The sequence below is a fragment of the Schistocerca gregaria genome, chromosome 9 (assembly GCF_023897955.1).
Source record: "Schistocerca gregaria isolate iqSchGreg1 chromosome 9, iqSchGreg1.2, whole genome shotgun sequence".
NCBI lineage: Eukaryota > Metazoa > Arthropoda > Insecta > Orthoptera > Acrididae > Schistocerca > Schistocerca gregaria.
Window position 1 is genome coordinate 68,616,403 of NC_064928.1, and position 17,301 is coordinate 68,633,703.

The 17,301-nt window shown below is 37.3% G+C and overlaps 1 protein-coding gene across 6 annotated transcripts in view; it reads right to left on the reverse strand.

Annotated features, from left to right (window-relative positions):
- Positions 1-1,376: 1,376 nt before the first annotated feature.
- Positions 1,377-17,301, reverse strand: part of LOC126291636 (uncharacterized) — a 163,767-nt gene continuing 147,842 nt past the window's right edge. For 5 of the 6 annotated variants that reach the window (XM_049985201.1, XM_049985204.1, XM_049985203.1 and 2 more), the window contains one exon: positions 1,920-4,595. In XM_049985201.1, the coding sequence (XP_049841158.1) occupies positions 4,584-4,595 (12 nt within the window). In that variant the 3' untranslated portion in view covers positions 1,920-4,583. Of the gene's footprint in view, positions 4,596-17,301 lie in introns of all 6 variants that reach the window. The other variant, XM_049985200.1, reaches the window with a different exon arrangement.

The following is a 17,301-nucleotide window of genomic DNA, read 5'->3' on the forward strand; positions in this document are numbered from 1 at the left end:
AGATAACCCCATAAGAAAAAGTCTGGCTAGGTAAGGTCAGGCGATCTGACTGGTCAATTCACAGGACCTGCCCTGCCAATCCAGCGACCATGGTAAAGTTGATCTATCAAAATTTACGAAGTAAATAAGTATTTTTTATTTATCCATAACAGTTATCCACACAAAAATGAGAACATTTTTTTTAATTACAGTGCCATCTACCAAGAATGAAAGCAAATGTTTAAATAAAAGTATGTAGTTTGTTATTTCGAATTTGATTCTGCAATAAAAAATGGGGGTTCCCATTTGAAATTTTAAAGTTGCATCCCGTCTCACACCCAGGGGGCTGGGGTGGCAGGCTAATTTTAGCATCAGCAGATATCCCTCTTGAAAACATTCAACTTTGGGTTCTACACATCTTTTCGTACGAAGCTATTTTTCGAGTTATTCTGGTTTGTCAGCTTAAAATTTACACCCTGTGTGTGTGTGTGTGTGTGTGTGTGTGTGTGTGTGTGTGTGTGTGTATGTGTGTGTGTGTGTGTGTGTGTGTGTGTGTGTGTGTGTGTGTGAATGAAAAAAAACCTAAGCAACTGAAGAATTGTTCTGAGCTGAAGTTAATGAATTTTGATTCACATTGAAAAATACTACATCACCTTCGAATATACTTCACTTTAACAGTGACAGATTTAAAATCCAAAGAAAATGTTGCACAACAGCTATGTTAATTAAATAGCAGCATAACACTTTTTTAATCACACACTCATCTGTTTTATTCATTGTCACTGTATTTATTAATCACAGTATAAAAACGTTCAAAACAAAAAGATCTCTGGCAACAGCTACAATTCGAAAACTATACGATAGGACACAATGAACAAAGCATATTATCAACATCAACCAGTACTTCACAAACAATGAACAAAACATACTACCAATGTCAAAATAGTATTTCACAGACCTCAGCACACTCCACCATAGAATGCTTTGCATTCAGGCATTAAATGGCTGCAGTGGGGCAGAATAAGTCACAACTGGTACACATTCATATTTAAAAGCTATACTTTCAGAAGGTTGTATATGCTTAATATCAGAATTATGGATCAAATTTTTGTGCACGATTGAATTCTGGTGCTGATGTCTTGCAAGTATGCTTCTTTCTCCTTAAAATATGAGTTAAAGTTGGTGATGCAGACTCGTCAGTTACATTGTACATAATGTACTTTATGTCAGAATGTTTTTGGTGCAAAGCTGATTGTCAAAACTATTCCTCTGACAAAATATATATGTGCCCAACCTCTATAACTTCAAATGTTTTCACTTCTAACACAGCTATGATGCAAATATAGTTACATATAAAACAACACATCTGGTATCAACAAGCAGGAGAATGTATGAAGTGTTATTTCATTTGATGTTTCTATTTACTTGTATATGTTATCTGAGGAATACATAAGTTGCTCTTCACCATAAAATCTGTGCAAGAATACTTAATATAGTTTTACTTTACACAGTGCTACACCATACTGCAAGGACAAATTTTACATACCTTTATTTCTTCTTGTGGCTGCAATACCTCTATTTAATCACTCACGTTCCATGTATTTTTCCCCACCATCAAATAGGTTGCCTACTACCTACGACCACATTGTAAACAATCTTGTCCAGCTTCACCAACAGCCACCAGCGTTCAATATCTTACAATTTAGGAACCTATGTATCTGATGACTTTCCTGTCAACAGCTCAAAGGAGGCAAGCCTGGGCTGTACGGTACCTGTGGCAAATCTTCCAAATTAAAATTTATGAATTTTGCTTATACAGAGCAGTGTGAAGTAGAACATGTTGGGCTCTACAAATGAATTCATAAAATGTTGTATCATAATTAGAATTGCAATGTACATGATTTATTGTATGCATTCTGTAGGGTGTATGGGTGTGAATTTATGCTTTTAGGTAGACAGTTGGTCACTGTAAAATATTCTTCTTATTCCAGACAAAGGTAATTATTATTTTTATTGGGAAACATACAATAGGGTGGAGAATTACTGCTCTATAAAGTGAGGCAGTATTTCAAATATTATGGCATGGAGGAGTTCAGTCTGCCATAAACTTCTACTTTGCCTCTCTTTTTAGCCATACTTTCGGTCAATGATGCAGTCCTCACCTAGCTTTCAGCTTGTATTTGTCACACAATTAACATTACAAAGTGTATACTGATACACTTTATTAACAACAATTAAATTATTCAGGACATTAGTTCAAATCTGTGGAAGTATTTTTGACTGATAAAAACCATAGAAAACATAATCCTTTCGATTTCACCAAATATTATCATAATATATTTATATGGAGTAAAAAGACTAGAGAAAATCAATTTAGTGTAACTAACAGGCTGGTTAATAAATAAATTAGGCAAAATTCATGATTATGTGATTTCAAAATTCACTCAATAGAAATAATTGTCCTCTGACTGAAATCTGCATACAGGTACATGATATGATGTTCATAGCTTACAAGGGGGAACAAAGAAGGTAGAAAGTACACTTGGCTTATACAATTACATCACAGAGATAACTGTGGAAGAGACATCTTTCAGGAAAAACTGACTCAGTTGTATAAGCAGAATACTTGTATTAGTGATCTGATTGTTTCAGTGAAAGAACGAGTGCTCTTCAACATAGGCCTAAAAAAGTTAAAGACAAAATGCATTCAGACTAATACTAATTTTAATATCTACTGGGCCTTGCATATATTTATCCATTACAATGTAGTGGGATATTATTAAGAAACATATTATTTTGAGTGCTTCTGGAAGCAAGTGAAAGGTAGACCTTCTCAGCACAGAACATCTGAAAATTATTGTATAGTAAAAGGCAGTTTGTGTGCTATTTGTGTCTGTGATATGGCAGAGCTACCAACTGTTGCAGGTAACAAAAATGGTGATGATGTCATTGGGATTATGTTTCAAATGAGAAACAAACAACAATTAATGGAAAAAATGTAAGAATAAATTTCAGTACAATACCAAGAAAGAGTAGTTTTCAGCCACTGGAAAATATTATTCGAGCAAAGAAGGTTAGTGACATGGATAAATCTTCTTAAATTAACTGTTACACTTGTTGTATTTTGCCTAAGATAAGCAGTAAGTGTGTTTGTTGTGCACTGTCAAAGAAAACTACATTTCATTCCTTGGTACATATTATTTTTGTATGATATCTAAAGTGCATACTTATATGAACTTATTGATAATTAATGCTTTGGGAAAGACTGCAAAAATGAAACATGTAGTAGGTTGCCCTGTAAAGAGCCACAAACTTACTTCACTCAGATGTACAGTTATGTAATTCACATCATTACCCCCCAACCTCCAGAATATTCCCTAGTTGTATACAATGCTGTGCCCCAACTTTTCACATTCATAAAAAAGTAAAGTTAGTTTTGAAATAGAGAAACTCTTATACATAGTGCAGCAGAAACAGTGTCCTACTAAACTGCATTCCATCTGTCAAGTTCCATCCCAGAAGCTGATTACAAGATGGTTTCAGTGTTTCAGAACAAAAACATCTGCAACAAATAAGCCACCACCAGGTAGACAACAAATGGTTCACCTTCCAGACAACACTGTAACAGTAACGACTCCTTTTCAAAGAATTTCAGTGCACTCACTTAGTAGACAGCAGCAAGCCCTTTATCATCTCGGAGAAAAGTTTGTGATGTATGCGGCATCTGTACACTTATTTCCATCCACAAGTTCAAACTGATGCAACAGTTATTGCCAAGAGATCAACAAGCACATCACAAGTTCTATACACAGCTTTGGGAGATGATCAACTCCCAGTCTGATTTTCTCCACAATTTTCTGATATCTGATGAAGTTCACTTTTGTCTATCAGGTATGTGAAAAAACAAAACTATAGGTACAGAGTGCTGAACAATGACCATCAAATGTGTGAAAGACCACTTCATAGTGCAATAGTCACTGTGTGGTTTGGCATGTCTGCACAATGACAGATAGCACTGCTATACACGTTGTCACATTGTAATAGTTCATAATAGAGGAAATGTGACATATGATCATTGTAACCTCAACAGGACGATGCAACAGCTCACACAGTCAAAACATAGTGACATCCTTATGCAGCATGTTTCCAGAAAGTCTTCTTTCCCACTTTGACAACATCACCTGGCCGCATCATTCAACCAAAAAGTGTATGCTGACAGACCAACAAGTATTGAGGACTTAAAAAAACAAAGTTCATGCAGAAATAAAACCCATTACAAGTGACTTTCTTCACAATGGTATACCTCTGTTTTGTGCCAAAAATCGTATCTCCAACAATGGTGGACATCTAAAGGACATAATTTATTAAAAGTGACATGACTAATAAAATCATATGAAGTGTTCTCTGAACAATACACACTAATAATTAAAATGTTTAAATTAGGACACTGACACTAGATCGCGTGTTACACAGAAAAACTTATCCTACATTAATTTATAGCAGTTGCTGCCGCTCTTCTTAATATTGTTTTCATGACAGTGAGGTGTGGCGAAAGAGTTCCTCAAGCTCACTGCTGACCTCATCTTCTGTAGGCTCATTACTAACTAATTCTTTACCTAAAAAAGAGAAAATAAAAATGTGGGAAATTGCTTTTCCTTCAACACAAGGTATGAAATATGACAACAATAATTACTCTGTATATAATTTATCTGAAAATCGAAGAAGCATGTACATGGAACTACTGAATGAAGCCATGCACAAAACAATATCATTGATTAAGAGTCTAACAATGAAACAGGTAAACTGCACAAATAAATTCAATTGCACATACATTAACTGATCAAAAGTAACTGGACACCGCCATGTAATGTGGAACTGAGTTCTGGATCTATGGGAGGTCCATCCACCAGTAAATGGTGCAGTGAGTCTCATGCTGTCAGTGGCAAAGAAGTAACAGCAGAATGGGTCAGCCAGGAGAGGTGAGTGAAGTCCAACATGGCCCTTCCCCTGCAGCACACTAAATTTAATGTCAACAATCATGTCTTTTTCAGAATCTTTGGCAGAAACCCACTGGGAATGGGCATCATCATTCAATTCTTGACTGTTCTTGTAATCTTGTACAGGGTTTGCCTGGAATGAACAAGTGCCATCAGAATCAGCCTGTTGGCTGTGTGATCCTCCTGCAGATTTCTCAGTTTCAGAGACAGAGCCCTGCAGGATCTCATAGTCACAGCCACCTTTGCCTCCCTCGGGTCTTGCACTGCCAGCACTGGAGGGAGATCCCGTGGGTATCGCCACAGTGCCACTGATGTAATCATGGAAACAGCGACACCTGCTGCAGGGATCTACAAGGGTGGTCCCATAAGTACCCAACCCAATAAAGAAAAAACAAAAATTTTGGAAAAAATGTATAATCTCTTTTCAGCTCTATACAGTTTTCCCAGCAATGTTAAATAAGTTCGACACCCTTTTTATAATGAGAACTCCTCAAAATACCCATTAACTGCCAACATCACGTCTTCATTTGTTGAAAATCTGTGATCGCCGAGCCATTTTTTCAAGTTTGAAAACAGAAAATAATCAAGGGGGCCTAAATCTAGCGAATAGGGTACATGAGATAGCAATTCAAACATTAATTCATTAATTTTGTCGATTGCAATAATGAACTTGTGCCTAGTGCATTGTCCTGAAGAAACAACACTTTCTTCTTGGCCAAATGCGCCCATTTTTGCTCGATTTCTTTGCCCAAATGTTGCAATAAGCTTCCATAATACTCACTGTTGATAGTTTTTCATTTTTCAAGGTAGTCAATGAAAATTATCCCACACGCGTCACAAAAAATTGATCCCATGACCTAGTCTGCAGATGAAACGGTCTTTGCCTTCTTTGAAGTCAGTTCTCCAATTTGCGTCCATTGTTTTGATTGTTCTTTTGTCTCAGGACACATCATGGCACACTCTGATGTCAACCCTTCCAAGACAATCACATATTTACTCACTTCTCAGGAGGAACATTTTTGCACCCATGTTCTCTGTGTTTGCTTCAAAGTGCATGTATGATGGAATCTTGTATGTAAGGTGAACTGTAAGTGGTGGACCCATGTTTCATCCACAGTTATGAATCAGCACAAAAAATCTGCTTCATTGTTGCAAAACTTCGCTCAAGCCTCAACTGAAACATCTTCACAAGACTGACATACCTTGCACACAGTTTTCTCATGTCGCCTATTTTCAGATAATATGTGATGTACTGCACTTTTTGAAATGCCTACTATGTCTGCTAGCTCGTACACTTTCAGTCGACTATCATCCAGTACCACTTTATGGATTTTCTTCACCATTTATAGAGTCGTCGCCTCATTTGAACAACCACTGTGATGCTCGTCTTGGCAGCTCTTATGGCTACCCAATGTTTTACTGTTGTTTACTGTTGTCAACAAAGGAGAAGACTCAAAAAAAAAAAAAGTTTCACATAACGATGACAAGTTTTCTCTATTTTCATAAGTTCACGCACAACGTTCACTATTGATGGCTGACAAACAAATGCTAAACAATGTGGCATCTTCAAACTTGAAACACATGCTTCATAAGTTGTATACTTTCTAATCCAGAGATACTTTTCAACAACAACCGCTATCACTCGGTCAGACCGAGTACTTATTGGACCACTCTAGCAGTCCTCTACATCCTGCCACTTTTCTGAATGCCTCTGAGGACACACCGGTCACCACTGTGTCATAACCAGTTCCAGAAGATGCTGTGCCCTTGGGTGCAGACGTGCACCCTACGACTGGTTTCTCATCCGGTGTTCCCGATCATTTGCAACGTGCAAGTTCGGGTACAAGCAGGAGGTTGCCATTGGTCACAGTTCCAGCTCCTGCCTTCTCAGTGGGACATGCATCGAGACCTCACCCTCATCATTACGCACGAAGCCAGTACACAATGATAATAGGAGGTTTTGGGGCAGGACTGCAGTGCTGTTCACCACAGATGCCATGCTGGCCTGTCAATTTGTAATTCTCAGGGTGGCACCAGACATTACCAGTACCCCCCATCAGAGGCAACTACACAGCAGCTGCAGATGGCAACTGATAACCGCCATACAGACACGTCACTCTCCAGTGGTGCAAGCATGCTGCTACCAAAGTGAGTAAGAGGTTGCTACAAGCTACAATTAGCTCCTACAGTATTGTGATCAACATCTGCAAGTGGAAAACTCTCTCTGCCAGTGATTCCAACATTAGACTTTGTTACAGACCAGGACAGTTTGAACTACACTTTGAATCAGACTGCATTTGTGTTAAGCACCTCACTGAGTTACGAATATGATTTTAACATTATGATCCTCTGTGTGTAGTGACCCCAGTATCGGTAACAGGGAGAATTCGATTCAAGATACTTGCCTCAGCATCTCACTGCTGGATGGCACACTCGGATGTCAACCCTTCCAAGTCAATCACATATTTACACACTTCTCAGGAGAAACATATTTGCACTCATGTTCTCTGTGTTTGCTTCAAAGTGCATGTATGGTGGAATTTGTATGTAAGGTGAACTGTAAGTAGTGAGTCTCTTGTCAGGCTAATAACTGAAAGGAGGATTGTGCTGCCAAGACTAGAACAGCTGACAGCCTGGCACTGTTAGTGGGGATGATACTTCCACATTATTATTGCAAGGGAACCAACACAGGCATAAGTGGAGCAACCCTTTGGACTGATTCTATGTTTACACTCAACTGATTAAGGAACAATTCCAACACTTCAAGAACTTTTGTATGCAATAGGGTTATGGAAATTTACGAGTACACATTGCGATTCCAGTCACTGCCAACATTCTCCTACTGAAAAGGAAACTTACTGACCAAGTGAATTTGTGTGGTGAATTTACAGTGGAAGAAATGACAGCAGCTCGATGCTATTCAATCGACCGAATAGGTAACAGTGCACAGACCCATATCACTGGCATTAATGTGTAGGACCATTGTGTGCCAAAATAGGAAGTGTCACAACTAGATGCAATATTCTACCGTTCGTCTGTGCTGGGATTAGAGCCATTCATCTAGCACTACAAAGATTTATTGGCAGCTGCAGCATTCCACACACCATTTAGTGACAATGTGCAGGAAAATGTTACATTTTTATTTATGCAATTAGAAAACTTGTCACATCAGTTAAAGATGTTCGTAATGTTAAGTGAAGTAGGGGGTAAAATATTGACAGACTTAATGTAAATACCATACCTGTTCCTACAGAGAGAGGGCACTAGGAAAGATGTAGCTATAGTGTGCGGAAACCAAGAAAATGCTAACTACTTACTGGTCATCTGGGATGCCCGTAGACCCAGACGACACACACAGAATAAATGGGATTATGACACCATTATGGAATCTCTTAGGAGAAAAGCAAATGATGGTTTTTAATGGAACGTAAGAAAACTTTTGTATTACTGTGCAATAGGGTGCACCCTTGTTAGAGTTCTCTTAGAGAAAGAATGTACTAGCATCATGTTAATGAACTGAACTCTAAATGCAAAACAGCTGGAAACAGATGGCTGAAAGTGAAAATATGTGTTCAGTCATCAGTTGATAATTTGGTCATTAGTTGTAAAACTTTAGTAATTTCCTGCAGCAGAGACTACACTTTGGAGAAGCCTGTATGGGTGTGGTACAGCATAGCTGGCCCACAAAATTCTATGTGGTGACCGGAATTACATACAAGCCAGATTCATCAAAAAGAGGTAATCCTTCAACAGAACATAGTGATGCATGGAACAGGGTGCAAGTGAAATAGTACTGGGCAATGCCAAACTAAACTGACTCAATGAACGTGACCAAATCCAAATGGATATTTTTTCACTGTGCAACACTTCTTTTAAATATTCCTGATTACAATTATGCAACTGGTTTTACTAATTTGTGTGATTAAAAGTTATAGCTAACTGAAGTTACAATGACATCATATAATGGTAAAACAATTAGTGCTAATAAGCAGCTAAGCTATTGTTAGCAATCAATCAAAATCAGACATTTCAGCTTTCTGAGAACATATTTGCAATTATCTGAAATTAATCAAGTTTCCAAATAATTAACATTCAAAGTAAAGACTATCAAATTTTCAGTTGCCTATTCAACTTTAATGGCTGCAAGAATCTGAACTTTGGCTATGTAATTTTATTTCTGTATTTTTTATGAATCAGACGACACCTCTCACTAATTAATTCAGTCAGTAATTAAGATTTTGAATAATTTACAATCATAAAATAATTATTTAAAGATCAATGCCTTACTCATAAATGGGGGATTTCAGATGACAAATGAATACTGTTGTTATGTATACTTTCGTGAATTACTAACCTGAAACATTTTTCATAAACCAAACAATAGTAAAGTCTTAAAATTTCAAAAAATTAAGTAATTTCATACATCACATTGTGTTCTTAGGCTTGTCAATAAACTGTCACCACTCTCCCAAAATTGCCAGTCTGCACTTGGATGCCAACATATACATGTTGGTTTGTGTGAATATCTGGGATCAGAAAACAAATGGGTAACATCTTTATGTTGGTTTGATTGAATTTCTGTATCTCCATGTCAGTTAAAGTGAAATCCTGCTCTGCGACATAATACATGCAGTAGATGTTTATGAAGAATGGGGAACTCAGTGATATCTTTGTAGCTAAAGATCTTGGGTGAGCTAGTAAATGTGCAAATTAGAAGTGCTGATGATCTACAACTCTTATTTACTGGACCATGTCATTAATATTGTTCATTGTGCTGTAAGTTACTTTGCATGCACCATTACTCTCACACTTCTGTCATGGTACAGTATGCCATTACAACATTCAACAATTACAGTGACTTTTAATTAAAGATTGGGCAATTCTTTGACTGTATGTGTTTGGAAAAGAAGAGATATACTTCTCTTTATTTGTTTAATTTGTGAGTTGTAAAATTGGAGCTGGCCATCAACAGAACTGTGTGAATAAAGTGGAAGGAATCATTTTTAAAAATCATTTCTTGTTTGCTCTACATCATCTGTCACTATCCTTCATACTATCAACTTCTCAAATATGTTTTCAGCATCTCAGAATCTGAGACTTCAAGATATGTAAAAAACAGCAGGTAAGGGGATCATCACAGTTGGTGGTAGAGAATGGTTAATTCAACCAAAAGGTCTCTCTGAAAAGTGCTCAGATGCTCCAGGATGAATGAAGGATGGCTGCAGACGTTGTTTACAAATACTTAAACTGCCTCGAGACTAACTGCCTAAAATGAAGATGAAGTGCTCTTGCCAGCACACTTCCTTGAGCAGGAGAGATTTGTGAGACTGGCAATCAGTCGTAATGGATTTGATGAGAGAATTCAGAATCGGCTAGTAAACAGCAGAAGGTTTATAGAAGTACTGGAGCAGTGGTTTCCCAAGCTCTTGCACAATTTCCACCAAGTCAAATGCTCAAATTTCAAGTTCTAAGTCAATGACATCAGCCTTCTGTAAAAGTAGTTCTCCCACAACAGATGTGGAAACAGGAAAGAGTGCAGGAGCTGAAAGAAGGCAGAGGTGCAGCTCCACATACACCCATCCTTGACAGGCCCGTCCAATGTGACTCAATCAAGCTTTAGAGACAATCTGAACCCTTCAATTCCTATCAGTATCAACAATTTCACTTTTAACTATGTTTCACTTTTAACTATGTTAAACAAAATTCATTATTTAAAACAGAAAGTTGTTTTACTAAATTATGTATCACTTGACTGATACAAGTCTTTAATAACATAAATCATCTTTGCCTCAAACATTAGCTTTGTCCTTGTTCTTTTTGTACTTGACAGGAAGAGTGTTTGTATGATGGAGTGTTGGGAAGACAGTTGTATGAAGTAGCAATGTTTAATTGTGTAAAGAAGAGTCTTATGGAAACTTTGGTAGTACATATGTTATGAACCAGTTCGTCTTTTAATTTATGAATACAGAAGATCCAATGAAGAAACTGTTTTATTTGATGTTTAACAAAGCATCAACTCGAAAACCAACAAATAGTATGTTTATTTGTACAACCAAACCTCCAGACCTGAAAAGAAGACAATGAGGCACACTTCAAGACAATCAACTAATTAAGAAGTTATATTTTAGTTAAGTGAATGTTCTCTTCAATGACACTTCCTCCAGAACAATAGCAGAAGTCCTTTCAGTGAACACTTCATTGTATAAATGTTACTGTAGTGGCACATTACACCAGCTGTTCACACTCTTGGAGGTCAACTAGGGTGGAGAGCATGACATGGTGGTAGTAATACGCATCTCTACATCTGTAATTGAAGGCATTTTATAACTTAAATGGTCTATAAGGTCTGTGTAAATATCTACATTTACATCTACATCCATACTCCGCAAGCCACCTGACGGTGTGTGGCGGAGGGTACCCTGAGTACCTCTATCGGTTCTCCCTTCTATTCCTGTCTCGTATTGTTCCTGGAAACAAGGATTGTTGGTATGCCTCTGTGTGGGCTCTAATCTCTCTTATTTTATCCTCATGGCCTCTTCGCGAGATATACGTAGGAGGGAGCAATATACTGCTTGACTCTTCGGTGAAGGTATGTTCTCGAAACTTCAGCAAAAGCCCGTACCGAGCTACTGAGCGTCTCTCCTGCAGAGTCTTCCACTGGAGTTAATCTATCATCTTTGTAACGCTTTCGCGATTACTAAATGATCCTGTAACGAAGCGCGCTGCTCTCCGTTGGATCTTCTCTATCTCTTCCATCAACCCTATCTGGTACGGATCCCACACTGCTGAGCAGTATTCAAGCAGTGGGCGAACAAGCATACTGTAACCTACTTCCCTTGTTTTCGGAGTGCATTTCCTCAGGATTCTTCCAATGAATCTCAGTCTGGCATCTGCTTCACCGACGGTCAACTTCATATGATCATTCCATTTTAAATCACTCCTAATGCGTACTCCAATATAGCTGTATGATGACTGTTATTAAATCACATTATATTGCTTTGACTCTCAAGTAATTTTAAAACATTTTGTAGAATCTTTCAGTGATGTCCAGTACAAAATCAACAGGATTGAGAGGTCACATGCACTTCCTCTTCCAAATGCCCAAATAGTTACATCACAGCACATATGGACTCACACATCGACTTTGCACCAGTTAGTTAACTTCGCTGAGCTCATAAATCCTCTGGAATCCAGCAGAACATCATCTCTCCATACTTTGCAGTTGAAGAAGGGAGTCCTTAATGGTGCGAAATTGACTTGGTCCTCTATTAGGTTTGTTCAACAGGGAGCCAGACAAGCTTGTGTAGTTCAATACACAAGTACATTCTATCTGCTTCACTGGCTATTTATTTTATTTTATTTTATTTTATTTTATTTTATTTTATTTTATTTTATTTTATTTATTTATTTATTTCTTGTTCTGTAGATCCAGTTAGTGAGTCAATCACAAGGATATGGAACATGTCAAATTGTACAGGTTTCAATTTAAACTTACAATAAATACAAGGGCAATTCAGTGGCAAATTGTACATAGTTTAAGTAAGACATACTATAAATACAGTAAGAGATACAATGTCAGCTAGATAACATAACAACCATTTAACAGAAAAAGGAGTTTCAAATAAAGGTTAAAGATAAGAGCACAAAGTTAAATCAGATATTAGGCCTACAAGAGTGAATACATGTACAGCCAATCTGTCGTTACAAAAAGTGTGCTAATGCCCAAATGCACAATAAAATCAATTGAACTACTTCTAGACACAATAAGTTTAGTGATGGTATACATTTCCTTTTGGATATTCATCCGCAGTATAATAAGATTTCTCTGTCAGGTGACCTTTGAGAACTTGTTTAAATTTTGGCAGTTCTGTATGAACACATTTGACATGTAGTGGTACAGCATTGAACAGCTTAATGTTGGAGTAGTAAACTCCTTTTTGTACCAGACGTTTCATTTCGAAATGTAGATTGTTTTTGTTTCTGGTGTTATAACCATGGAATTTACTGTTGGCTTGGTAGATGGAATAATTTTTGCACAAAAGGTCAGCAAGGAAAAAATATACTGCGAGGCAGTTGTTAGGATACCTACCTTCCGAAACAAGTGCCTGCAAGAGTGTCTTTGATGAACCCCGCACATTATTCTGATTGCTTTTTTTTGGATGGTGAAAACTTTTTTTGCAAGTGGTTGGTTCCCCAGAATATGATAGCATATGACATCAATGAGTGGAAGAAGCCAAAGTAGGCAACCTTAATAGTGTCAACTTCAGCCACTGAAGAAATTACGTGTAACACAAATGTTGCCGAGCTATGCTTTTTACATAGATGAAGAATGTGAACTGACCAATTACATTTAATGTCTGTGTAAGCACCCAGGAATCTTGTATCTTCAACTTTCTGTATTGGTTGATCTCTACATTTTATGTTAATTTCATAGGGATTACTTTGTGATGTATGGAACTTCATATAATGAGTTTTATCTGCATTGAGTGAGAGACCATTTGAGGAGAATCAATTTAAGATGTCATTAAAAACAGCATTTGTAGTTTGTTCAAGATCATGATCAATCAAATCGTCAATTAGAATTGTGGTATCATCGGCAAACAGGGTAAACTTGCTGTTTGTCTCAGAACAAAGAGGAAGATCATTAATAAAGATGAGGAAAAGCAGTGGGCCCAAAACGGAGCCTTGAGGCACACCACACGTTATCGTGCCCCATTCAGACGAGGCAGGTTCTCCAGAAGAGCCATTTAGCATTACAGTCTGCTTCCGATCCTGTAGATATGATTGTAGCCACAAGCGAACAGTACCACCTAAACCACAGTATTCTGCCTTTTTCCAAAGAATTTGGTGGTTTACACAGTCAAAGGCTTTCGTAAGATCTCAAAAAATACCTATTGGAGACATTTTTTTGTTAATGGCTTCCAAAACTTGGTTGCTGAAAGACAATATTGCCTGTTCAGTACAAAGACTGGGCGGAAAACCAAACTGATTTTTGCTTAAGATACTGTGGAAGTTGAGATGGTCTACAATCCCTCTGTGCTGAATTTTTCCAGAATTTTCGAGAAGGTAGTTAATAGGGATATTGGGCGATAGTTTGTAACAATGCTTTTACCACCTTTTTTAAAGAGAGGAACCACTACTGCCAACTTAAGTCTGTCAGGGACAATCCCATCTTGTAGGGATGCATTGTATATGTAGCATAAGATGGGTCTAACAAATTTATAACAGTGTTTCAGTATTTTACTAGAAATATTGTCCACACCAGCAGAATTTTTATTTTTTAATGACCTAATTACTCTTATGACTTCGCTTACAGTAACTGGAGGTAAGGATAACTGGGATTCTGTTGCTAATAGCTTTCTGTAGGAGGGACAATGATTCTTCCATAGAACCATTACAGCCTGTCTTCTCTGCTGCTCTCGAAGAGTCGTTATTAAATATTTCTGCAACCAACTCAGGTTTCTTTATGATACTGTCCCCTGTTTTAATCTCTACCTGAGACATGTTCCCTGTTGTCCTGGCAGTTTCCCTCTTTATTACATTCCATATAGTTTTAATTTTATTTTCCGAGCTTTCAATTTCTGATTTTATGCACATACTTTTAGATTTATTTATAACCTTCTTGAGAATGCTGCAATAAAGTTTGTAGTGTTGTCGTTTCTTTGGATCATTACAAGTCCTGAGAGAACTGTATAACATCTTCTTTGTTCTACAAGATGTTATTATCCCTGTAGTAATCTAAGACTTCTTGGCATTGCCTATATGACTATTTCTAACTACTTTTTTTGGAAAAGATGGACTCAAATACAGACATGAATTCATTTAAAAATGAATTGTACTTTTTGTTTACATCTGTTTCCCTATAAACTGGGCTCCAATCTATCTGTTTTAGGCTATCATTGAATTTTTTAAGGCCCTGTTCATTTATTATCCTAAAAGATTTCCAAGACTGCTCGGAACTGTAGCACACACTGATGTAATTGAGTCTAAGCAATTGACCACCATAATCAGAAAGGCCAAGGATTGGATGTACAGTGATATTGCATTTAGACTTATCTATAAATATATTATCTATCAGACTTTTACTGTTAACAGTAACCCTAGTTGGGAAATCTACTATTGCCATCAGATTATAAGACTCCATTAAATGTACTAAATCAGCTTTACTATTGCTCTCATTTAGGAAATCAACATTAAAGTCACCAGTAATTATCAAGTTCTTGGACTTTGAGTACAGTATGGAAAATAAGGAATCTAAGTGCTTAAGAAATACATTCAAATTCCCTGAGGGAGATTTATACAGTGCTAACACTACAGCTGTGAAGCCATTTACAGTAATCTCAACACCACATACTTCAATTTGTTGCTCTATACAATGGCTCTTTAAACCTAATGCATTGTAAGATATGTTGTTTTTTACATAAATTACAACTCCACCTTTTTCCATGATGGTTCTAGAGTAATGCGCTGCCTAACAATAAGCATTTAGCTGTAACCTTTCAATATCTTTCACATGATGTTCACTAAAACATAATACATCAGTATCTTTTATTCCTTGTGGTTCCTCTAACAGAACAGTAATGTCATTTACTTTATTACCAAGTCCTCCCACATTTTGGTGAAAAATCGTCATTTGGAATTAGAGACAGATGTAAACTTTTGCCTAAAAAATTATCTGTAGCTACAGACACAGTATGTTCATTACTAACAATTTCCTGAAACATTTGAGTATGAAACCGAGACTGACTTGATGGTTGGAGCCATTTAAGTGCGATTGGTTCCAACTTTGGGGTACATTTGTGGACTTCTTCCGATATTTTTGTTTTTAAGAGGGTACCTAATGCTTTTTTTCCTGCTCTGTTCAGGTGCATACCGTGTCTTGTAAATAATTCTCGTCCAGAATTGCTTATATCTACAACACAAGTATTTTTCAAATGCTTACACAACTTTGCTAACTTAAAGAGTTCGTTTGTGAGATGGCCTCATTTACACAGGACTGTGGAATTAAGTCATGTCTCTTTGGAATGTTCACAACAAATACCTTAGACTGATGAAGCACCGATATTTTCTTCCTGAGCGACTGTATGACATCATTCCCTTCGTTTGCAGGCAACATTGTTTGAGCCACCTATTAAGATCACACACTCGTTTTTTACCTTTTCAGGATCACACCCCGCTACAACTTCTTGAAATTTAGCACCTCGCTTCACAATTCCACAAACATTGGCAGCATTAAAACTGCTTTTCACTATATCAGCCATGCTTCTACAATGACTATCAGCGAAAATGTGAAAACGATTATTTGATGTTTCACTCACAGCAGACTGGATCACACCACTGCCACTTACGTTGCTGTTAACTGAATGTTGTGGCTTTGTAAGATCAAACCTAATCTTTTTCCAATAGTTTATCGGTACACTCTTCTTACGATTGTTTTCACTTTCTGTTCTAGAACAACTATAATCCCAATGCAACTCTTATGGTAGCCTGTGGTTAAGGCAGGGTAGATATTCAATGATTTCAGAGAACTTTCAGTCAGGCCCTGTAAGTACAACAATGGATACTCTCAAATAAAATATGACACCTGTTAAATGTCACTGAACTTCGACAGTTAGAATGGTGGCCTTCTTTTGTGCAACTGACAGGTTAAAAATGCAATGAGACTGATAAAAATTGACATTCCCAAACAAGTGAGTGTCTTATTCATACCTTCAGTCAGTGTGTCTGATGTATTGCTATCACTGTGGAGGACATGGAGGGAAAAATACACTTTTTGCTGGGCGAAAACACACCATACCCTGGATGAAAATACACTTTTTCCATGTAAGGGGACAATACACTTTCCCTCAGACATTTCATAAAGCAGCTGAGACCTTCCTGGCACTTTAGGAAACAAAACCCAGCAAAAAAACAATTCATTTTGGAAAAACCTTTCATGGGCAACATGTACATTGCATATTTTCGAGTTATGAAAGTATAAATAAGAATTTCGCCAAATACAGCATGGTAGCTTCCAAAACACTGAAATTGAGATTCAGCTGGGTGATGTGCTCTTGTCAGCCAATCATAGTTCATTCATGTCACATGATCAAATCAGCCAAACACAGGAGATATTCAGTGCATAGGATACATGATGTAGTCAGCCGATAGCAACATTGCTGTTACGTAGTGTGGTCATACAAATTGGAAAAATTAATGGTTAGAGTTAATGTACACACAACATAATTACAAGATAAGCTATTTTCTCTTTCCTTTTTTTCCCTCCTAATGGTGGTGTTAGGCAGTATCATAAGACCACAGCTTAAACTGCAGCAGGTGAATATTT